We start from the raw sequence: 25,000 nt of genomic DNA, 5'->3' as shown, positions 1-25,000 counted from the left end.
TCTGTCTAGCTCTGCTTTTCCTGTCAATGTGTGAAACCCAAAGTGTTTCCATCCTTTCCTGGATGTGTAGTGTTTACCACACTGGATTTAACATGGGAGGGTGCAGGTCGTATCCACGACGACCCTCCGACGTTTTACACTCTCTGAGGTTTGTTTTGGTTGACGGATACGGAACGGATATGACGTCACGTTACTCAGACTACCACAATAAAAGCGGTAACTTCCTTCTACCTCCACATAGACTCAGATGAAGCAGATACATCCATTATGGCATTAAAAAATGTATTTCAAATCGTAAAAGAAATTGTGATACAGAGGTGAATCATTTCTTTTTCCCACCCCTAATTATTAGAAGCATGAATTGTGAGTGTGAATGCTTATTAGCACTACTTTATATAATTAAGACTGTTAATGGTAAGATACTGAGCAATTCATGGGCCAACTGTATATTAAACAATATGACATTAAACATTAAATAACATTTCATGTTTGCCTGATGATATATAGAGTATACATCTGCCTTTAGCCACCAATCATACGACACGTGACCTCTAACACAGAGTCAGTTAATCAGTCAATCTGTAAAGAATCAATACAGAACGGTACCGTTTATTGACTCCGGCTCTAAACCGCGTCACTTACCGACAGGCATGGATCTACCTGCTGAATGCTGTGTGACATTATCAGTACGTATCGACCCCGTCCTGTTGTGGCCGGAGGCCCGGGTCAGATGGAGGGGTCTAACCAGGGACATGAAAGAGCTGAGGGGGTATCGTGGCCTCAGCGAGCCCAGCGTCCCTCTTTCCCCCAGTGGGGAGGAAGGGTTTGAAGTTCAGGACCCCTCTGACACAATCATTACCCTCCATCATGGTTCCCCTCCTCCGCCCAGCACAGGAACAAAGACTAATCTATGGGATGTGTCAATAACGGATCCGTGGCCTGCTAACTGACTGTGTGCTGGAGTGTAGGAGTCTGTCTCGTTACCGAACTGGAAGTAAACACAGAAGCATATTCTCTCCATGCAGCTAAGTTTCTAAGTTCTTACTATTTTATAGCTGATTATTAAATACAGTTTATAGTTACACATAAGAGGTAGGAAAAAAAATCAATTCACCTATGTATCACGATGTTTTAACACCAGACTCGATATATCTGCTTCATCTGAGTCTATGTGGAGGTAGAAGGAAGTCACCTCTTTTATTGTGGTAGTCTGAGTAACGTGACGTCATATCCGTTCCGTATCCGTCAACCAAAACAAACCTCAGGGAGTCTAAAGCCGTGGGCACACTACCAACGTCAGGTGCGCGTGGCATCTGCGTGGCGTGGCGGCTGCGTGATGTAAGAGTCTGGTGTTCACACTAGACGCCTGTTGGCTGCGTGTCGGCTGCGTGTCGGCTGTGTCTCTGCTGCTGTCAGCTTTTTCTTTCTGCAGAGTTTGTCTTTTAATGGCCATTTAACTTCATGATAAATATCATTTATATTTATGTTAGACAGAGAAAGGTTCAGTAACGTGTGGTAATTAGTAAATAATAGTAATAATCCACAATTAAAACTCCGTACTGTATTCATTCATGATGCTCTCCAAGTCACTGCATGTTCCACATCACTGTCCGGCACATATTTCAGAATAAAAGCCTCGTGTTAACAAATGAAGGAATTCTGTGCAAAGAAAACCCGCTTTAGGGCTTTTATTTCTAAATGAAAGCAGGAAGTGTTGATTTAAAAATAAGTCTTTACTTTTTTTCATCTCCGTAACATATTCTACAGATAGCGTGAGACGCGCGTCTCATGCGGGCAGTGTGTCCACTCTAACCTGTTAACGTGGACGCCGAAATAAAAAACAACACGCCACGCAGCCGCCACGCGCTCTAGACGCGGGTAGTGTGCCCACCACTTAAAACGTTGAAGGGTCGTCGTGGATTCGACCTGCACCCTCCCATGTTAAATCCAGCGTGGTAAACACTACACATCCAGTAAAGGATGGAAACACTTTGGGTTTCACACATTGACAGGAAAAGCAGAGCTAGACAGAGCAGAGCTAAAGCTGCATGCTAACTCTGTCACGGACAGGAAACGTTATGGTATGGAGGTAACATTATGGTACGGAGGTAACGTTATGGTACAGAGGTAACGTTATGGTATGGAGGTAACGTTATGGTACGGAGGTAACGTTATGGTATGGAGCTAACGTTATGGTACGGAGGTAACGTTATGGTATGGAGGTAACGTTATGGTACGGAGGTAACGTTATGGTACGGTGATAACGTTATGGTATGGAGGTAACGTTATGGTATGGAGGTAACGTTATGGTATGGAGGTAACGTTATGGTATGGAGGTAACGTTATGGTACGGAGGTAACGTTATGGTATGGAGCTAACGTTATGGTACGGAGGTAACGTTATGGTACGGAGGTAACGTTATGGTATGGAGCTAACGTTATGGTACGGAGCTAACGTTATGGTACGGAGGTAACGTTATGGTATGGAGGTAACGTTATGGTATGGAGGTAACGTTATGGTATGGAGGTAACGTTATGGTACGGAGGTAACGTTATGGTATGGAGGTAACGTTATGGTACGGTGGTAACGTTATGGTACGGTGGTAACGTTATGGTATGGAGGTAACGTTATGGTATGGAGGTAACGTTATGGTACGGAGGTAACGTTATGGTACGGTGATAACGTTATGGTACGGAGGTAACGTTATGGTATGGAGGTAACGTTATGGTATGGAGGTAACGTTATGGTACGGAGGTAACGTTATGGTACGGTGATAACGTTATAGTACGGAGGTAACGTTATGGTATGGAGGTAACATTATGGTATGGAGGTAACGTTATGGTATGGAGGTATTGAGGTAACGTTATGGTATGGAGGTAACGTTATGGTATGGAGGTAACGTTATGGTATGGCGGTAACGTGGCGGTGGAGCCGTCCGTCGCTCTCGTCTCCGTGGTCAAATGGGCCGACGCTACGACTGTAGAGCACCCAGATACTGACATTTGTGTTCTCTGCATTGAAACGGCCCCGATGGAGCTGACCATGGATGGATAAAGAGAACGGAGCTGACGGGGGAGCTAGAGACCACCTTGGAGAAGTTAGAGGAAGTAGACACATGGCACGACGTCCGCTTTTCAAAATAAGGTGTTAACAAAGGGAACTGTAGATACTAAATACATCTATGGAAATCAGACTGATGGATTATATTCACCAGAAGTATAAAACATTACATGTCCCTTATAAATTAAAAGAAAACACCACTAATCTGTGAGGGAAATGTCTTCATTCTTTGATTATTGGGTTGCTGGATAAAATATAATCAATAATGTCTGCCAATGATCCTGATATATTTGACTTCAGGACGTCTCTGACTACAGACATGCTGAAAATCAAACATTTTTACTGGATTCATTTAGAGATTTTACAAAGTAAAAGTCCCTAGAAGTGTATGATTCTACTTGTCCCCTTCATGGTCTAGTGGTAATAAAAAATGCCAATAAATCGTACTATCGAATCACAATAATCAAAAATCACAATTCATATTGAATCGGCGCCCGAGTATGGTGATAGTATGGAATCGGTGGAATAGGTGAATCGTCCCGGCCCTGTTATAGATAATCCCCCACATCCTTGTCTAGGGATGGTACCTGATAAAATGACGTGCAAAGATGATGTTAATCATAAAACCAAGTTAAGACGTAAACCAGATAATCAGAATCTTTCATTTAAATGGCAACTGGAATTCAGCTCATGAATGAACATCAGCACATTAAAAGATCTCTTTAATCTCCTGTCACTGGATCTAATCCCAGAAAACTCTCTGAAATGATTGTGACAAATGTTCAGTTTATCACAGCTGACATTTACCTTCTTTTTCTCGCACATGAAGCAACATTTTACAAAATCAGAAAGTTTTCGCGAGGCTTTTTTTGGCTTCATGGGAGTTTTATCATAATTAGATTGTTGAACAAGATGAGAAAGCTGGAGTCCATGAACCAGATCCAAATCTACCAACTGACATTAGATAATTAGTCTTCTATCACAGAGATATCCTTGTGAGAGTTTGTTATGGGGCGGTGAGATTAAGGTACTGTGAGGACACACACAAACACCACGCTTCTGGGAAATCTTCTGAGATGTTACATCAAACAAATCTCAGTTGATTTTCAAAGCTGCAAACAAAAGACGAGCATGATGCCCTAGATGTTTATCTCACTCATATCGTACTCAGGTAGTTTGAGGTTAAACCGTGACTTGTTAAATCAGTGGCTCTTATGTTGAGTTCACACCAAGAGCGAAGCGAATCTTCGCCTCACTTTACTCGTGCGAGTTGGACCGCCGGTATCATCTGTGTTCATTCACGCGGTGGAGAGGAGGAGGAGGAGGAGCTCGTCTCCATAGAAACCAACAACTTTTCTTTCCTCCATCAACCATGGAAGAAATAACCTCTGTTGCTTCTTCTTTGTAAATGTTGGTGAAGTCACAGATATGTCAGAAAACCAAACGCTGTCGTGTCTGGGTTCATAACGTCACCCGGTGGCGAGCTGTATTCACATACAGTGAAATCGCACTGACTGTGTCTATCAGTCACACGTCTCTACTGAGGTATGAACCCAAAATAAACAGATTATGCTGTGATTTAATATCAATAAACAGATCAAAATGATGCTGAATTAACTACATAATGATGCCGATTAGTAAAAAGTCTGAATTCATGCTTTGTCAGGTCTGTTACCACGACGACAAGCACACAACTTTTAAAATGCTTGTTTTCTGAATGGAGTCTGGATGGATCAGGGCTAGGCTGTGCTAACATTGTAGCTGGTCCATCAACACTCAAAATAACATCATCTTGGCGTAAATACGGCAGCAACGTTAAAGTTTATACCACAGACGGCTACAATCAGTTTTTCCTCCATTTCTGATTCAACAACGTCAGTGACGACAGGAGAATCTCTACGCTGATTGGCTTTCGCAACTCAGTGTCACGCAAATTTCTTGCCTCTATTCGTGTCTTTGCATTGGCTTTGTGTGTAATTGCGCGACACCAAAAGTTCTCTTTGCGTTTGGTTTGAACACACCATAAGGACGAAGGATATATGCTGGATGTATACAGAGGATATGCTGTACATACTGTAAAGCTCTTTGAGGCTAATTTGTAATTTGCTATATTGGGTTATATAAATAAATGGACTTGACTTGAGAGGCTAAAATGTAGGAAAAGCACAATTCAAACCATCCAGCATGCTTTGTGATTTACAGTCATTTTAAAGTGCAGTACTTGTATTAAAGGGGTCAAAGCTTTTATTAAAACAATATAACAGACTGACTTCAATTTTGGTTCATGTCTGCACTTAAAGTTGATAATGTGGCATGAGACCTCACCTGAAGTGCCAGTGGTCCTGCATGAGCTACACTACATCTCCCAGACACACTCTGCTTCCTGCCTCATTTACTAGACTAAGAGTGTTATGGTACGTGTCCACAAAGGCGTTTTTTATCGCGAGGGGACGCGACGCTTCCCAACATTGGACGCTTGGTGTGCTGTCCCTAGAAACAAGGCACTCGGCTCCTGATTGGACGAACGCTTTCCCGCCGTTGGCTGCTGCTCCCAGCTTTCAAACCGGAACCAGTATGGAGGCTCGTTTGGAAACTTTCTTCTCTTATTTCACGTAAATAGTTCACTGAAATGTGTTTCTGAAAATATGTGAGGCGAGAAATAATCCATGCAGCTGATGAATCTGTCTTTATTTTGGATCAACAACGTTTATTTTAAAAGATCCTCGGGAGTTTTGAGAGGCGGCGAGTCGCGTCGGACGCTCGTGATTTACATAAAGTAGACGAGCCCTCAACTTTATGCAAATGAGGAGCGGGCGTCGTGACGCCTAGTCTCTCGAATCGCGACGCCACGCTACCAGAATGCATTGCGCGGCTGCTTACATAGACAATGAATGGGGAGCGTGGAAAGCACGGAGGCTGTTGACACGTACCATCAGAGTTGATTTTTCAATCCCTTTCACCCCTTCATCCATTACTAGGATCTCTGAGCTGACAGTCTTGTTTCATAGCTCTTTCTGACCTCAGAGAAGGTTCTTGTGTCATAAAGCTACCAAACTAATTTCCTCCTGCGTACCTGACTGTTACACAATAACATAGAATACACAAAGCACCTTTACCTGAGGGGGACTTAAAGCCAGAGAGCGCCTGCTTCACAACCCATTTGTTTTGACTTGACTTTTGGCTGTGTCGAAAACACAAAAGCAGCTCACGCTCACGCGGGCTTTGTCGGGTTGTAGTGCACGACTAATGTTCAAAGAGAATTTCTTTTCTTTTGGTGATAGTACTGTGTGTGCTTTGACACTGAGATCTGAGGCTCCTTCATCTGAGCTACAGAGAAACAGTCACTGTGGAATACACGACCCAACAGCACACACTCACTATCAAACATCTGAACAGCAACCACACAGGCAGGCATGGACACACTGATGACAGAAACACACACACACACACACACATAAACCTCAGGCAAACAGGGCACTACTGTATAAGCACCAAGAGGCTGAGTACTGTATATTAAACCCAACCACACTTTGAAGAGTCGCGTTAGGAGCTGGGTTTGTACATCACGTACCAATACTTGGACTGATGCCTCCGACGTCTCTGCTGCAGGTATACAGACATGTGAGCTTCTGTTTACTGGATAGAAAGGTGGCAGAGAGGGAGGACGGAGAGGAACTGATCCAGAGGGAGTCTCCGTGGCTGTAGGCCTACACATACAGCCACGGAGAATCATATTAATGTGCGACAGACAGTGTAGTACATTGTGCATTAGTGCAAGGCAGGTGGATATTGCTCTGGTAGTAATGTGCGTGATTAAAAATGATCAACTTTACGGTACAATTAAACGTTTACAGCCCGGTACAAATAACAGTTTTGGTCTCTATAGCCAATTTCTCTGTTCATGACAACTGTACGGGGGGAGAATTTCTATATAACTCACCCGTTTAAAATGAGATTAAGGATTAAAGTTATGTAGAGTTAAGGGTGTGGCCGCTTTGAGTGACAGGTGGGTGGCGTACCAGGTGGCTAGCCGCTAGCTCGGCCGTGTTTTGGAGAATTTTTCATGCAAATATTGGACAAGTAAAAAGGCTTGCTGTGCGGTTAATTGTACTAACCAAGAAGTCTGTGCTCCGGTTGTTTCCTTTCCTTGAGTGAGATTCTAGTATTATATTATTTATGTTAGCACTAATCAGCAGGTTAGCTCAGCTCGTTGCACTAAAAGACATTCTTCACATGCCGCGTCTAAAAACCCATGGAAAACGCCAGCCGTGCCGCTTTACATCCTTTTATCCAGGGTGTTTGTGAGGTTGCGCTACTGTCGCACCTGCTGTTACTAAGCAACTAAAACCTGCGTGCTGCAATGACGATGATGATGAAGTTGCGGTAATTTAGCAGGAATAGCCTCACTGACTGAACTAAACTAAGTCTTAACAATGAGAAATGCATTTCCAGCACCGTCAATCCGTCACAGTATTGATGTGTCTGTGTCAGTCTGGCTTCACCTTTCAACTGGATGTTGAGACGTTCTTGGACAGAAAGGGTGAAGCCAGTAAAACAGTCCGTGGGACAGATCACAAAGCTCCGGGTAGTCCTGCACTAAAATGATCAACTTCTTCTCCAGATATTTACCCTAGAATGAGATTTACAGAAGAAAGAAAAGATATCTGCCGGCTGTGATTGGTTGTTCCTCGTCACATGACATGCGGTGCGCGCTGCAGCGTTCCAAAAGTTGAACTATTTCTATCACCATGCAGATTTTTCAGGGTGCGGCTGCGGCAGCAGCAGCCGCAGCAGCAGCAGCAGCAGCAGCAGCAGCCGCAGCAGCAGCAGTCGCAGCAGCAGCAGCCGCCGCAGCAGCAGCAGCCGCAGCAGCAGCAGCAGCCACAGCAGCCGCAGCCGCAGCAGCCACAGCAGCAGCAGCAGCAGCCACAGCAGCCGCAGCAGCAGCAGCCGCAGCAGCAGCAGCAGCCACAGCAGCCGCAGCCGCAGCAGCCACAGCAGCAGCAGCAGCAGCCACAGCAGCCGCAGCAGCAGCAGCCGCAGCAGCAGCAGCAGCAGCCACAGCAGCCGCAGCAACAGCAGCCACAGCAGCCGCAGCCGCAGCAGCCGCAGCAGCAGCCGCAGCCGCAGCCGCAGCCGCACCCTGGAAAATCTGCTTGTCGCAACGGCATCACTCCCGCGTTTGAGCGCGCCTGCATTGAGAACAAGGTATTCCGACGGTAGTCTACAAATGGACTGACGTCAACTCACTGACAAATTAGTGACGTCATGGTGACTACGTCCACTTCTGGTAAACAGTCCACGGTCAGGAGCAACCAGGTTTAGAAAAACGTCAGCAATAATAATGTATATAAATAACGCAGGAATAAAGTATATTATGCAATGCAATTAAATGAAATGGCATTTCACACATATTAAAGACTACAACAGGAACAACACTGGTACGGTCCACAGATAAAGCTGACACAACAAAATAGAGACCTCCTACGTTCAGGATGTTGATGACAGCCATGATGAAGATAATGAAATGATAAACTATGTGAATTATGTTTATACAAATAACTAAATCTCCGTCTCAATCTCATGAATCAAACAGAAATCCTTCTTGACGACCATTTATTTTCTGTCATCCTTTGTCATTTGCCAACTGTGCTTTCCTTGTTCTCCTTCTCTCTCTCTCTGGTCACCTCTTCTAAACAGCTCAAAGTGTAGCACTAATCCCAGTAACTCTGTTGTCCACCATTCACTGCTGTATCTCATCCTCTGTCTGTGTGTGTGTGGCCAGCAATCAGTAAGTGTCAATCATCCTCCAGTGGTTAGTTGTCCTAATTGGAAATAAGCTTGATTGAAAGTGTGCCAGTTGACCCCTGGGGCACAGCTTCTCATTCACCGGGCTGCTGTATTGTGTCAGTAAATGCTCTGGTAGTCACTCACTGTGTGACTGCTCACCGATGCTCGCTGTGCACCGATAAGGTGCATGAAAGAGTGATTTAATAATAATCGCTGCATGAAATTGAACACATTCAGTTGAGCGATGTGTCGTACGGTGTGAATGCCACCGGGGATGTGAAGTCGCTGCCGAGCTGAAATTACAAATATGAAAGTTGAATGTGATTAAAAGAGTGAATGAGAAAACGGCAGCAGTTACCTGGATCGGACTTGGAGAAGGTGTCCATGTCCAACAGGTTTCTGCAACAAAAGGAAAGACGCTGTTAGAGATTGAAGGAGATCTCACATTATTTTGCATACAGTCATATTTTATATACAGTTTCATTTAAATGTAAATGCATCAACCAAACAGCAAGCTGCATGTAAGCCCACCGATGTGATGGCATATGTCACACAGTGGCTTAATAACTCCTGTCTTCACAGTTTGTATGTTCTTCACTAGGGGCGTGGCTCCATACAGCATTTGTTTTCTGTCAGAAAAGCGCTGGCAGGGCGCTGGGGAGCGATTCATCCCAGCGTTTTATCAAAAAAGCACTCCCAGCACTTTTTAAATGTCTCTCTGATGTCTCTTGACAACATATCACCACTCTAACCTCTGTTCGATGATAGACTAGCATCAACTAGAGCAAGGAGGACGATCCGTCGGAGACAACTCGTATGGCGATAAAAGCACTCACAGCAACAATCGCTGCCCACCCAGCCGATCTGCTCCCACAGACGGGCTTCTCAGTCTTTGTTATGATGATGTCTGTCTGACATATGAAGCTCAGGATAGACACAGCCAAAACAAGCTTCTCCTCCATTTTCTACAGCGACATCACAAGCACTTTTCTGAAAAGTTCAGATATGTTCAACGAGAAGCGTTCGCAGCGGCAGAAAGAAGAGGCTGGGTGCAGCTCTGTCGCCGGCGGAGAGGCATAAAGATCCTAGATTCACTTCTTCTTTCTTTATAAGTTCACTTAAAACTGTTATGTTCATTTTGCACTCAAGTTCTTAAAATGAGAAAATACTCTGTACTTTTCATTTGTTAAGTATTTAATTCACACAGGAGTTTACAAAAAGAGGCCTTACCATGTGGTTATTTCATTTATCTATTGAATTACCAGAAAACATGCTATATCGTGACCTATATCGTTATCGAGATATGAAATGACCTATATCGTGACCTATATCGTGACCTATATCGTGACCTATATCGTGACCTAAATCGTGACCTATATCGTTATCGAGATATGAAATGACCTATATCGTGACCTATATCGTGACCTATATCGTGACCTAAATCGTGACCTGTATCGTTATCGAGATATGAAATGACCTATATCGTGATAGAAGACTTTGGTCATATCGCCCAGCCCTACTAGAGCGTCATAGTTTGAAGCGTAGAGCCACGGACCGAGCGTCGGTATTTGAGGAGTTGGGAGTGAGAATGTGTTGCTCATTCCCTGCTAAATAATATTGATGTTGACATATCAGAGGAATTCATATTTCCTCATTTTGTAGCTGCATCAAGGGAAATGAATCACACACAAACACAAAGAACATCATAACACACAGACATCAAATCATTGCCAGGATTACGACCCAATTTCCTCCTAACAACCCGACACATTAGTGAGAATTGACTGTGATAACAAACACAGCGTTCAATAAAGAGCTCAGGAGCGCTGACTGACAGATTGAAGCGTTCTTCTCTAGGGGGCTTGTAGCTGTCAAGGTGACGAGGAGCGACTGCAGGGAGCGGCACAGTGTGCATCCTCACATGTTCACGGACACGTTCGTGTCGACATACAGCGTGTTCGTGTTCATATTCCTGCGTGGGCCTCAGTACAGTAGCCCTCCCCTGCCAATAGAGTGACGGTTTGTAGTGCTAAAACACACAAGTGTAAGAGCCATATGGGTTTCCCCCCACGCAGATGCTTTTATCATACAGGGTTTGCTGTTTTCACCTTCTACTGAAGAAACAGATCCAACAGAGAGTCCAAGTGAAACTGGAACATTCAGGCTAAGTAAGAAAACCTCATTAAAAATCACGTTGAATCCACTTTTATTACTAAAAATCCGTACAGTTGAGCAGCACAACCTCAACAGTATGTCAGTTACCTTATTAAGGATGGTACACTTTTAAAAAGCTATTTAATATTGCTGTTTACTCAATGTTTCTGTTTGTAGCAGCCTTTAATGAACACCATTTCCCACAAGCCCCAGACAGAATGTCACGAGCTTGACAGACTGGCCAGTCGAGGCGAGACTCGTCTCCATAGACCATCCGTGACTGTAACAATAACACATCATGCCTTTTATTAAAGATGATCCCAAAAGAATAGAAAGAGGTGAATATAAAGAGAAATAAGAGTAAGGGAGAAACAAATCACAATGAATTGATGAATGAATGAAGAGAAACACTTCATGGGAGCTATTGGTGGGAAAAATAAAATCCATTCACCTATGTATCGCCATTTATAGTTTTATGATTTTTAAACCGATGTTTTAACACCAGACTCGATATATCTGCTTCATCTGAGTCTATGTGGAGGCAGAAGGAAGTTACCTCTTTTATTGTGGTAGTCTGAGTAACGTGACGTCATACCCGTTCCGTATCCGTCAACCAAAACAAACATTAGCCGGCCGTAGTGAGCAGAAACCGGCGGAGGTTCAGCGTGGAATCGACCTGCACCCTCCCAGGTTAAATCCAGCGTGGTAAACACTACACATCCAGTAAAGGATGAGCTAAAGCTGCACGCTAAACAAAAGGAACTCTATATACAAAATACATCTATGGAAATAAGATTGATTGTGTCAGAGTTGAGAGTTTACAGGGTGAACCCAAATGCAGAAAAGTAGATTTAAATAAAAGCGAGCTTTAATAAATGCAGCTGAAGAGTACAAACAACAAAAACCAACAAGCATCAAAAAACTAAAATACAGGGAGGGGAACAAAGTACAAAAGAATAAATCCAACAAACAACAAAAAAAAAAACTGAGAACAAAACCAAAAATTACCAACCAGGGGACACAAGGAACACGAGGAACATGAGGAACACGAGGAACACGAGGAACATGAGGAACATGAGGAGGGACGAGCAAAAACGGGGGACAAGGTAGACGGGGCTGGAGAGACAAACGAACCGACAAAGACAGAGGGGAACACACAGGCTTAAATACAACAGAGTGATTAGACACAGGTGGAACTAATCAGGGCGGGGCAGACAATCAACAAAGGTAGGAAGTAGAACCAGACAAGACACAGGAGGAGTGAATTACAAAATAAAACAGGAAACACTGGAATGAAAGAATACAAAAGAAACCAAATCCAACAGAAACCAAAATCACAATAACAGAACTAATAAACCAGAAGGAGGAACATAAGACAATCTGAACTTACAACTAACTAACTAACAAACAGAAACAAGTTCAAAGTTCAAAGTTCACAGATTATATTCACCACAAGTATAAAACATTACATGTCCCTAATAAATTAAAAGAAAATCCCACTAATCTGTGAGGGAAATGTCTTTAGTCTTTGATTTTTGGGTTGCTGGAAAAAATGTAATAATTGATTCCAGACAATGATCCTGATCTATTTGACTTCAGGACGTCTCTGATTACATACCTGCAGAAAATCAAACATTGTTACTGGATTCATTTAGAGATTTTTAATTGTTTGAAGTAAAAGTCCCTAGAAGTGTCTGATTGTACTTTATCCCTTCATGGTCTAGTGTTAAAAAAGTTAACAAAAATCGCATTAAATCATAATATTGAATCGCAATAATTAAAAATCGCCACACACATTGAATCGGCCCCCAAGTGTCCTGATAGCGTGGTATCGGGAGATAGGTGTACCGTCCCAGCCCTGATAAGTACCTCATACAACACAAACTATCCCTTTAACAACAAGGTCAAGTTGTGCTGATTCATAAAGATTATTTTGATCATTAAATTGTTTGCACAACAAATTTTTTTCTTTATTTATCAAAAAGCCCAGTGCAGAACTTCCACTGGAAATCTGCTCTGTGAATCTGAGCGGACGTCCTTGTACTTGTACTTGTTTGTACTATACTGGGTATTTCTCTGCCTGTTTATTACATTGTTAGTTAGATTACTGGTAAAGCCAGATCAATATACATGTATTCATATCTTTCAGTTATAGCATCATGTAGCAGTGTATTGCTGTTATAAATAGCCTTCCAGATGTGAGCATGTGTTCCTGCTGACTGCTACGTAGTACAGTATATCTGCAGGGAGCTGGAGACATTTCCTGAGGGCCACGCTGCCAAGTCGCTTTTCTTTTTAAATGCTTAATCACATCATCCCTTCTGCATGATGCCGTGTCGCTTTTATTTACAAGTGTAGACACGTCTTACATGATGTGGTATTTAAGAGCATCCTGGAAATGAAACTGAAATGAAACGAATAAATTCATTGAATAATGAGGCTTAAATTTCAGTTTTTCATAGATTTGTCAATGATTTCCCACTAAGTTGCCTTTCTTGTCTTTGGGTGAACGTGTATTGAAGGGGTTCATTGGGGGTTGCTTTTCAGCAGGAGGCTTCACTTCACTAGAGAGGACGTGCTGCTTTTCTGCAGGAATACTGAACTAATCAGACATGCATACGACTAGACTGCTGTCTTTCTTCTGAAAACGGCGAAGGCTTTTGTTTGGTGCTCCACTCCACGAGCAGAGGATCGGCTTCGTCTTTGAAGCTTTACTTCTGTAAGACACTAATCTCATTTCGGTGACAAAGGTTTTTGCTCGTAATGTGGCCTTATGCTCGAGACCTTCAGGACATGATACGGGGGAAGTTGGGTATCCAATCAGAGCCGTCCCCTGCTGTGATTGACATTCTCCCACTGAGACGTCCTGGCTCCCTGTGCTCACTGACCTACCTGGCATTTCACTCTAAAAGCACCGCCAAAGTCACTTTTTAGCATCCGACCACCCACCACACTGTGCAGCCATCGCAGCTCCAATGCAGCTCCACAATGGAGAACACTAGAATTGGGGTTAATATGTGCTTTGCTTGCACGAGAGGGGAGGTCATTTATTTGCTACCGTCTCATTTAAACAATGGCGTGCCAGCAGTAATCATGGCAGACTGCAGGGTGGCTGCCACGCTCAGCTTGTCTAATAGGATCTAGAGGAGCGGCGTTTGGGTGGAAGGCAGGCAGGCTGGCTGCCACTTACATAAGACAGAAGAAAAACACGGCTTCTCTCCTTCGCCATCTGACTGCCTGTCTAACCCACATACACACTGACATCTCATCTGACGGGGCTGTTTACACACACTGATACACCACGCTGACACAGCAGCCAAAGCTGAGTCATTTTCATCAAGCCTGCGGAGCCTCCGAACCGTCATCAACAAGTGATCAAATCACATTTGGGAATTTACACAGCAGAATCATTTTGTCATGAATGATCTATTTCATGGCAAAATACACAGTCTGACAGCTTTGGACGCACCAACAAGCCTGTTAAAGGGTAACGGCTGGACTTTTCAACCCTAGTGTCTCATGTTTTTGTCAAACTGACTAATAGGAACAACAATTTCTGAAACTGGTCCAGTATTGAGGGAGAACGCTGCAGATGACAGCTGCTCAATATGGTGCTGTTGGGGCAACATGGCACCAACATGGCACCAACATGGCACCAACATGGCACCAACATAGCACCGTCCACTAACAGTTGTTGTTTCCACCATGATGGCTCTGATTGGTATTATCAGTGTCTGATAACATTATGGAAAGAGTCTCACTCAAGGAGAAGTCTCCTTCTGAAATCTGGCGAGGAGACGTGTTGCCGGAAGACAGCGGTGAAATAGTGGAATACATGCATGGTGGAAATGAGAGTGTTTTTTGTGTCGGAGTACAGAAAGCGTAGCTTAGTGTTATCTAAAAGACTTTCAATGTGATGGCTGAATATTTAGATGATTTCATTGTGGAGGAGATCTTTGAATTCATTGGCCGCCAGTATTTATTGGAGCCAGAGTATACAGATATTCAGATTTCACAACCAGACTTCTCCTTGAGCGGAATTTGGACACAAAAACAAACCAGCCTGGATCAAGAGAAAGGTCAGAAACGTCTTTATTTCTCTGTAAGGTCTTCTCTATAATGTCGACAGACACTTATATGAACAACTTGAGCCTGTCAGTGGCAAAAACAAGCACACTCGCCATTTCTGAACACGTCAACAAACACGTCACAACTGGTGAACTCGGAGCTTTCAGAAACTCTCCACTTCAGAGGTTGTGAATATCACAAGAGGGAACACTGCTCGTGAACACAGTTAACACAGTTAACACGGTGAACACGGTGAACACGGTTAACACCACTCCATTTGAAGTCACCAATTACGCCTTTGCTAAATTGTTATAAATTGTTAGCCTCTGTGGCTTCTAGATGCCAACAGTAACGTTTATATTGCCGTTGCTTAGCAGCAGTGTTCTTCACGACTTAAAGGTCCCATATTATAAAAAGTGAGATTTTCATGTCTTTTATATTATAAAACAGGTTTAAGTGCTTTATATAAATACTGTTAAACTATCAAAACACACACGGAGAAATACACACAGCCCGTATTCAGAAATTGTGCGTTAGAAACAAGATTTCTGTCCATTTGTGATGTCACAAATATACAATATTTAGACCATTACACGGTTTTAAACGTAAACATTCTAAATGTGTCCCAGTTTATTTCCTGTTGCAGTGTACGTAAATAACATCAGCTGACAGGAAGTAAACATGGACCCAAGCTGTTGCCTAGCAACGCAATTCCATTGCAATGCACTAAAACGGAGCGTTTCAGACAGACGGTGAATACAGGTATATTCAGACAGACAGGATGAGGAACATAAAGGTTTATTTGAACATCACAGCAGGTAAACATGTTCTAGTAGAAACACAGAATACAAGCATGAACCTGAGAATGAGCTGATACGGGACCTTTAAATTTAAATCTTTGAGATTGCCATTTTAACTAAACTCTAAACAGTCGGCCAACACCAACACAGAAACATACACTAGAAACCAGGACGCTGCTCAACAGAGCAAATACTATCTAATATATATATATAATACACAGTCTGACCTTCAATCAGCGCCAGAGGTCGAAGCTGCTCACACCTGCTCACACCTGCTCACACCTGCTCACACCTGCTCACACCTGCTCACACCTGCTCCCTCATCCAGCAGTCACACAAGCTAACTGCTATCTGATGCTACCAGTTAGCTAGCGTTAGCCGAGCAGCATCATTACTCCCGCTGGTTTAGCGGCTAACGGCTAACTGCTAACTGCTAACTGCTAACTGCTAACTGCTAACTGCTAACTGCTACACAATCGGAGCTGCTCACAGAATCCCAGCTGGGATCCGGCTGATCAGATTAACCAGAGAACAGGTTGTTGGTGTCAAACTACTGCTGCTGCTAACGTTAGCTCTCTGCTAGCATCGCTTCTTCCCTCGAGTCCCGCCCTCTTCCTGACCTCCGACCAATCACCACACAGGTGTCTCTGACTGACAGCTACAGTAACCAATCAAACACAGCAGCTGAAACTAAAGGATCAACCTGTGGTTTTTATCTTGTTAGTCTACAACATTGTTTAGAACTGTTTATTTCAACTACTTATTAGACTATTTACATCCTAACTTGTTTATGCCTAATTTATCTTAATCTCTCAGTTAACTCTTTGTTTTCCTTCTTTATTTAAAGGGACTGTAACTTCTTACCCGTATAAATCATCCGGGTCGGTGTCCCATGCACGCTCACATGTCAGGACCGGAGTCTCTGCTCCTCTGCTCCTCTGCCTGCCTTCACTCACACACCACGCTCCTTCTCTCTCTCTCTCCACCTCTCACGTGCATGCTGCTCACTCCACACTGCAGAAGAGTTAGTTTAGCTCTGAGAATATCTAGTGAATGATCAGTGGACGTTTGTGCAGAAATAACTGCTGCAGCTCCTCCAGACCAACAGAGGTTTCCCGTGTCTTGTGAAGTGACGGGGCTCCGCAGAGAGAAACGTTATCGTCTCCGACTGGATGGCGGTGTCTCCCTGCGGCTGTGGTCGGAGACGATAACATTTCTTTTCCATGAGGATCAGCATTGATTCATGGAGAGACCTTGGTCTGGTCAGCTAACATTACTGCCAAGCAGCTGAAATATAGAGTGATATTGTGCTTTTAGCTGACGTGTGTCTCCTCACTGTGTTGAGCGATGCTCCTTCATGTCTATGTAGAGCGAGCACAAGCGCCAGCAACAGGACGCTGACTTTAGTTGACTTAACGGACACAGGTGAAGCTGTTAACAACACATTTAGGATTCTAACTAACAGGCCATTTAAATAAACTGTTTCATTGCCTAAATTAATTATTTTCTTCCAACTTTTTTAGGAACTAACTTGTTTAAATCTCTTACTGTTACTCCACCGCAGTGCCACCATCCACAGCTGCAGTACCACCATCCACAGCTGCAGTACCGCCACCCACAGCTGCAGTACCACCATCCACAGCTGCAGTACCACCACCCACAGCTGCAGTACCACCATCCACAGCTGCAGTACCGCCACCCACAGCTGCAGTACCACCACCCACAGCTGCAGTACCACCACCCACAGCTGCAGTACCACCACCCACAGCTGCAGTACCACCATCCACAGCTGCAGTACCACCATCCACAGCTGCAGTACCACCATCCACAGCTGCAGTACCGCCACCCACAGCTGCAGTACCACCATCCACAGCTGCAGTACCACCACCCACAGCTGCAGTACCACCATCCACAGCTGCAGTACCGCCACCCACAGCTGCAGTACCACCACCCACAGCTGCAGTACCACCATCCACAGCTGCAGTACCACCACCCACAGCTGCAGTACCACCATCCACAGCTGCAGTACCACCATCCACAGCTGCAGTACCACCACCCACAGCTGCAGTACCACCACCCACAGCTGCAGTACCACCACCCACAGCTGCAGTACCACCACCCACAGCTGCATGCCTCTGCTCCACCAGAAAGACCCAAACATAAAGGACAAAAGGCCGGCTCAAAAGAAATACCACAATATGTGTGTGGACAGAAGAGACCAAGAACACGAGAATTGCATATTGAAAAGGGACAAAGGAAGCGTTATTAATATTCTTTTAATGCCTCTATGTTAGAATATGAAGGTATGAAAACAGACACCAGCCACAGGTCCATCAGACATACCATCAGAATAATGTGGAAGATGCTATAATCACATATGAAATCTACTGGTAGGAGCTTTAAGGTGTTTACAGTAACAGTATTTTATGTAAACACTCTGATTTATTCATCTTTTTTTGCCTTTTTGTTTTTTTATTTATGCAACATTTGCATGGAAAAATATACTCAGGTTAGTCGCCCCAGCTCAGTTAGTGAGTAATACCTCTAAACCCTAATAAAGAGGAAACTCAGACGGGACTTAGGCTGCAGAATTTCTGCCATTTTAAAGATTTTTGGTTTTCATGATAAAACTAAAAGAGATATTTTATTACTAATTCTAAATAAGGTTAAAGGTACAGTGTGATCTGGCAGCACCTAGCGGTGTGGTTGCAGATTGCAACCAGTTGAAACTTCTCATCTCATTCTTCTTGTCTTTTTTGCATGTCTTGTATAGTGAGCCTCTATGTTGCATGTTTTCAATGATTTTAAATATTACATTTTGTAAATTACATTAACAGATGAAAAATAGCCTTTAATAAATAAATAATAAACTAATAAAATGAAATAAATAAATAAATTCTCCGTGTGCCATTACTGGTTCTCCTGGTTCTCCTGGTTCTCCTGGTTCTCCTGGTTCTCCTGGTTCTACTGGTTCATTACTGGTTTCCTGGTTTTACTGGTTCATTACTGGTTCTACTGGTTCTCCTGGTTCTACTGGTTCATTACTGGTTCTCCTGGTTCTGCTGGTTCTACTGGTTCATTACTGGTTCTCCTGGTTCATTACTGGTTCTACTGGTTCATTACTGGTTCTCCTGGTTCATTACTGGTTCTACTGGTTCATTACTGGTTCTCCTGGTTCTCCTGGTTCATTACTGGTTCTCCTGGTTCATTACTGGTTCTCCTGGTTAATAAATGAATAAAATAAAATAAATAAATAAATTCTCCCGTGTGCCGAGCGTGTCGGAGAACTTCGGTGGCCGACGTGAAAACATGAAAGTCTCTCTCTAGAGCCGGCTGTTGGTTTGTCCGTTCTCTAGAGCCGGCTGTTGGTTTGTCCGTTCTCTAGAGCCGGCTGTTTGGTTTGTCCGTTCTCTAGAGCCGGCTGTTGGTTTGTCCGTTCTATAGAGCCAGCTGTTGGTTTGTCCGTTCTATAGAGCCGGCTGTTCGGTTTGTCCGTTCTATAGAGCCAGCTGTTTGGTTTGTCCGTTCTATAGAGCCGGCTGTTGGTTTGTCCGTTCTATAGAGCCAGCTGTTGGTTTGTCCGTTCTATAGAGCCGGCTGTTTGGTTTGTCCGTTCTATAGAGCCAGCTGTTTGGTTTGTCCGTTCTGGGCTTCTGTAGAAGCATGGAGGAGCAACATGAAGAGGAGCCGCTCCCTATGGAGATATAAACATCTCATTCTAAGAAAACACAACCATTCTTATTTTCAGGTGAACATACATACACTAAAAACACATACTTATTAATATTATATTCCGTCTCTGCCAGTGAATCCCTCTAAATGCTACACACTGCTCCTTTAATATCTATATATTGTAATATTGCGGAGCCTCAGCAGAGGCTCTCCTCTTAAAGCAGATCTGCCCGTCTTGACATTAATATACTGGTTCTGTGCAGGGGCGTGAATCTCCCCAGCTCTCCCCTGATTCTCATTTCCCTTTCCCACTCGTGTCTTATCCATTTGAACAGTAACCTCTGTGTCGAGCATCTTAACCTGAATGGGGAAAGCAATCCACCTCATTACCACCTGCAGTGGCTTTGGGCGACAACAGGACATCTGGGCTGTTTGAGGATGAAACCCTTAATGGAAAAAAGAGATGGGAGAGAATAATTCGACCGGGACATCGAGTGCGTGGAGTCAGACTGATTTATTTTTCCTTCAGGCAAAATCCTCCTCATATTACAAAACAAGCCGACTTACTTAGAGATCTAAAAGAGTGAGTATAAGCAGCGAAGTCACAGAGCCTTTTAGATATAAACTCATATATTCACCTCCAGGTAGCCTCCCCTGACAATACACCAACGTTCACGCAATAATGAGACAGAGTGGCTACATGAAAAACGTTTCAACCAAATGTCAAGCGTCTGTCAAAACACATCGGGCAGACACGTCCTCTCAGACAGGATGATGAAAGAAGCTGAGTTAGGAGGATGGTGTGATGGTGACGGAGGAAGGAATCACATCAGAGATACCATCCACCTTCAAGACTGTTTCTGTCAGAGCAGATGTTTGTTTCATGTTTCTCAGCTGGTGATCATCTTCAATCATCCTCAATGCCATTAGAGAGCTCTAGGTCTACGTATACGTGTTATTCAAGCAAAATCACATTCAGAAATCAGTATGGAAAGTTATTCCAGTAGATGGGACTGTGGAGTAGCAGCTAACATGTGATCAGGAATCTCCCCTGAGACAGGAGGACCTCGTGCTGTAAGAACCGGGACACGGAAGGAACGCCACACCTCATGAATGGATGGAAATCAATCAAAACTTAATAATAATGTGGAACTACTACTTTCCTCTCGCCAGCCAGGACAACAAACTACAGCAGTTCCATTCAGATCTGCAAAGATTCATCTTCTCATTATTCCCAAAAGCACAGATATCAGTAATAACATTAACGATTTAAAGGGTAACTTTGGTATTTTTCAACCTGGACCCTATTTTAACATGTTTTTGTGTCTAACTGATTGATAAGGTAGGGATGCATCAATACGACTTTTTCAGTCCCGATACCGATAGCGATACCTGGGCTTTGGGTATCAGCCGATTCTGAGTACCGATCCGTTACCAGTGTTTGATTAATCAGCTGTAGGCCGTTAAACATCGCTTTCCTAATTTTATAAAACTAAATGTAACAAATAAATACATAGATATATATTTATTAAATTGTTATTTATTATCAAAATAATAAATTGTACACCAACAACTTGGTAAAAAATCTTCAGAATTAACAGATAATACAATTCAAGTGTAAACCTTTTTAATGCAGCAAATTGGTCAAAACTATGGAATTAAAATTCCAGTATATAACGTCCATCCATCCTTTATCTGTAACCGCTTATTCAGACTATCACAGGGCTGACACACAGAGACAGACAACCATTCACGCTCACATTCACACCTACGGGACATTTAGAGTCAACAATGAACCTGCATGTCTTTGGACTGTGGGAGGAAACCTGAGCACCCGGAGAAAACCCACGCTAACCTGCATGTCTTTGGACTGTGGGAGGAAACCAGAGCACCCGGAGAAAACCCACGCTCACCTGCATGTCTTTGGACTGTGGGAGGAAACCTGAACACGGAGAAAACCCACGCTAACACGGGTAGAACATGCAGACTCCACACAGAAGAGGTTTGAACCTGCGACCCTCTTGGTGTGAGGCGACAGTGCTAACCACTGCTCCACCGTGCAGCCCCAGTAGATAATGTATATAGTATAAAACCTAGAATTGAATTAAATAGATTGGCCCCATTCACACCTCACCTCATCCACTTTGTTGCAATCATCTAAATATTCAGCCATGCATGTATTCCACTATTCCACCGTTGTCTTCCGGCAACACGTCTCCTCGCCAGATTTCACAACGAGACTTCTCCTTGAGTGAGACTCTTTCCATAATGTTGTCAGACACTGATAATACCAATCAGAGCCTGTCATGGTGAAAACAAGAACTGTTAATGGACGTAAATGACGGTGCCACGTTGCCCCAACAGGATTACATTACAGCCTGTGAGCAGCTGCCGTCTACGGCCTTCTCCCTAAATACTGGACCATTTAAAACAAATATTGTCCCTATTAGTCAGACACAAAAAACATGGGAAAATAGGGTCCAAGTTGAAAAACACCCCCTTTAATGATGGTTTGTTCCATCACGTATCAAGTCAGTGAGTCAACCTGCACACTAGGAGGCTGGAGCCGACCCACCTGCAGCTATCATTAAAATAAAGAATTACACTGCTTGTGTGAGACCGGCCTGGTGGATCATTGACCAACATTATCAACCGGGTTCCTCACAAGCTTCAGCTCCACAGCTTCAGTTATTTCTGCTGATAACGGACTCAGCCTCTCTCTCTCTCTCTCTCTCTCTCTCTGTCTGTATCCACAGCTGATGTCCAGTTCATCTGCAGCGAGGATCCTTCTGGGACCCACCGAGCCGTCCCCATTCTGTCAGTGTCAGGGAGCTGAGACAGCCCCTCTCTAAGCCCTCTGGACCGGCAGGGCCCGGGGACACTGAGGACCAGGAACAGCTTGTCACAATCAGCAGCTTCTGGCCGTATTAGCATATAGACACGACCCAGGACTGAGGGGAAGCGTTGGCCATTAATTCCAATCCTCTGAGCCTCCTGCCGGGGGGGCCCTGGTGGCAGCACCACTGACACTCTTTTCATGCTTTACCACTTGGGGGGTTTAAACTTTAAAGCTGCATAAATTATCCTTTTTGACACTTTTTAGCAGCAGAACAGGCTGGTAGTTGGTAGTTGGTAGCTGGTAGCTGGTAGTTGGTAGTTGGTAGCTGGTAGCTGGTAGCTGGTAGCTTGTAGTTGGTAGCTGGTAGCTGGTAGTTGGTAGCTGGTAGTTGGTAGCTGGTAGCTGGTAGCTGGTAGTTGGTAGTTGGTAGTTGGTAGTTGGTAGCTGGTAGCTGGTAGCTTGTAGTTGGTAGCTGGTAGCTGGTAGCTGGTAGGTGGTAGTTGGTAGCTGGTAGCTGGTAGCTGGTAGTTGGTAGCTGGTAGCTGGTAGCTTGTAGTTGGTAGCTGGTAGCTGGTAGCTGGTAGCTTGTAGTTGGTAGCTGGTAGCTTGTAGTTGGTAGCTGGTAGCTTGTAGTTGGTAGCTGGTAGCTTGTAGTTGGTAGCTGGTAGCTGGTAGTTGGTAGCTGGTAGTTGGTAGTTGGTAGCTGGTAGTTGGTAGCTGGTAGCTGGTAGCTTGTAGTTGGTAGCTGGTAGCTGGTAGTTGGTAGCTGGTAGCTTGTAGTTGGTAGCTGGTAGCTGGTAGCTGGTAGTTGGTAGTTGGTAGCTGGTAGCTGGTAGTTGGTAGCTGGTAGCTGGTAGTTGGTAGCTGGTAGCTGGTAGCTTGTAGTTGGTAGCTGGTAGCTGGTAGCTGGTAGCTTGTAGTTGGTAGCTGGTAGCTGGTAGTTGGTAGCTGGTAGCTTGTAGTTGGTAGCTGGTAGCTTGTAGTTGGTAGCTGGTAGCTTGTAGTTGGTAGCTGGTAGCTTGTAGTTGGTAGCTGGTAGCTGGTAGCTGGTAGCTGGTAGCTTGTAGTTGGTAGTTGGTAGCTGGTAGCTGGTAGCTGGTAGCTTGTAGTTGGTAGCTGGTAGCTGGTAGCTGGTAGCTTGTAGTTGGTAGTTGGTAGCTGGTAGCTGGTAGCTGGTAGCTTGTAGTTGGTAGCTGGTAGTTGGTAGCTGGTAGCTGGTAGCTGGTAGCTGGTAGCTTGTAGTTGGTAGCTGGTAGTTGGTAGCTGGTAGCTGGTAGCTGGTAGCTGGTAGTTGGTAGCTGGTAGCTTGTAGTTGGTAGTTGGTAGCTGGTAGCTGGTAGCTGGTAGCTTGTAGTTGGTAGCTGGTAGCTGGTAGCTGGTAGCTGGTAGCTGGTAGCTGGTAGCTTGTAGTTGGTAGTTGGTAGCTGGTAGCTGGTAGCTGGTAGCTTGTAGTTGGTAGCTGGTAGCTGGTAGCTGGTATCTGGTAGCTGGTAGCTGGTAGTTGATGGATGTGTTAGCAAACTTTTGCTACTTACACATCCGTCAGACACGGAGCAACATTATTCAGAGTCGTGTTTCTATCCAGCCGGCTAGTCAGTATTCACTCCCCTTTTAGCTCTGTTTCATCTCCTTGACCTTTGACCCTTTAGCTGCTAAATGCTCCGCTATGTTCACCAGCTACTTGCTAACTTTGTCTGTCTGCTGCTTGATGCTGGACAGGTGGTGGACATAAAGGACTGTATGTAAGAAGTGGACGTAGTCACCGTGACGTCACCCGTTGGTTTGTAGACTACGGTTTTGAAGCCTCAAGTTTGGCATTTTGGCCGCCGCCATCTTGTTTTTTTTTGCAACCAGAAGTGGCCACAGTGTCAGTGAACAGCAGCGGTTACCTTCTGTACTCTACAGGTGACTGGACTGTACTCTCGCCAGGGGTCTGTCTGACTGACAGGATAATACTTCTGTTTCAGTGAGACACTGAAAAGCTTCCTCTAAAACACCTCAATGTTTTGCATCACAAGGAATGTAATAATGCATTAATATATATGATAATAAACAATGCAGATCCTCTATCCTGTATCCCAGTAAGAACCAGAAGAAACACCAGTTTTAAAGGTCCCATATCAGCTCATTTACAGGTTCATATTTATATTTCTACTAGAACATGTTTACATTATTTAATGTTAAAAAAAACATTATTTTTCTCCTGTCAGTCTGAATAAACCTGTATTCACCCTCTGTCTGAAACGCTAAGGGACAGTCAGACAGTCAGTCAGTCAGACAGACAGTTAGTCAGACAGTCAGACAGTTAGTCAGACAGTCAGACAGACAGTCAGTCAGACAGTCAGTCAGACAATCTGTCAGACAATCAGTCAGACAGTCAGTCAGACAGTCAGTCAGACAGACAGACAGACAGTCAGTCAGTCAGACAGTCAGACAGACAGTCAGTCAGACAGTCAGTCAGACAGACAGTCAGTCAGACAGACAGACAGTCAGTCAGTCAGTCAGTCAGACAGTCAGTCAGACAGACAGACAGACAGTCAGTCAGTCAGTCAGTCAGACAGTCAGTCAGACAGACAGACAGTCAGTCAGTCAGACAGACAGACAGACAGACAGTCAG

General features: G+C 44.1%; 1 protein-coding gene across 2 annotated transcripts in view; it reads right to left on the bottom strand.

Annotated features, from left to right (window-relative positions):
* Positions 1-25,000, bottom strand: part of LOC119486376 (copine-9) — a 148,012-nt gene that overhangs the window by 119,585 nt on the left and 3,427 nt on the right. Inside the window, exons 1-2 of one of the 2 annotated variants that reach the window (XM_037766469.1) lie at positions 16,100-16,288; positions 9,209-9,249 (exon numbers count right to left, since the gene is read on the bottom strand). In XM_037766469.1, coding sequence (XP_037622397.1) covers positions 9,209-9,236 — 28 coding nt within the window. In that variant the 5' untranslated portion in view covers positions 9,237-9,249; positions 16,100-16,288. Of the gene's footprint in view, positions 1-9,208; positions 9,250-16,099; positions 16,289-25,000 lie in introns of those variants that run through there. The other variant, XM_037766462.1, reaches the window with a different exon arrangement.

This window comes from Sebastes umbrosus, chromosome 1, assembly GCF_015220745.1.
Source record: "Sebastes umbrosus isolate fSebUmb1 chromosome 1, fSebUmb1.pri, whole genome shotgun sequence".
Lineage (NCBI taxonomy): Eukaryota > Metazoa > Chordata > Actinopteri > Perciformes > Sebastidae > Sebastes > Sebastes umbrosus.
This window is presented reverse-complemented; position numbering and strand designations above follow the sequence as displayed.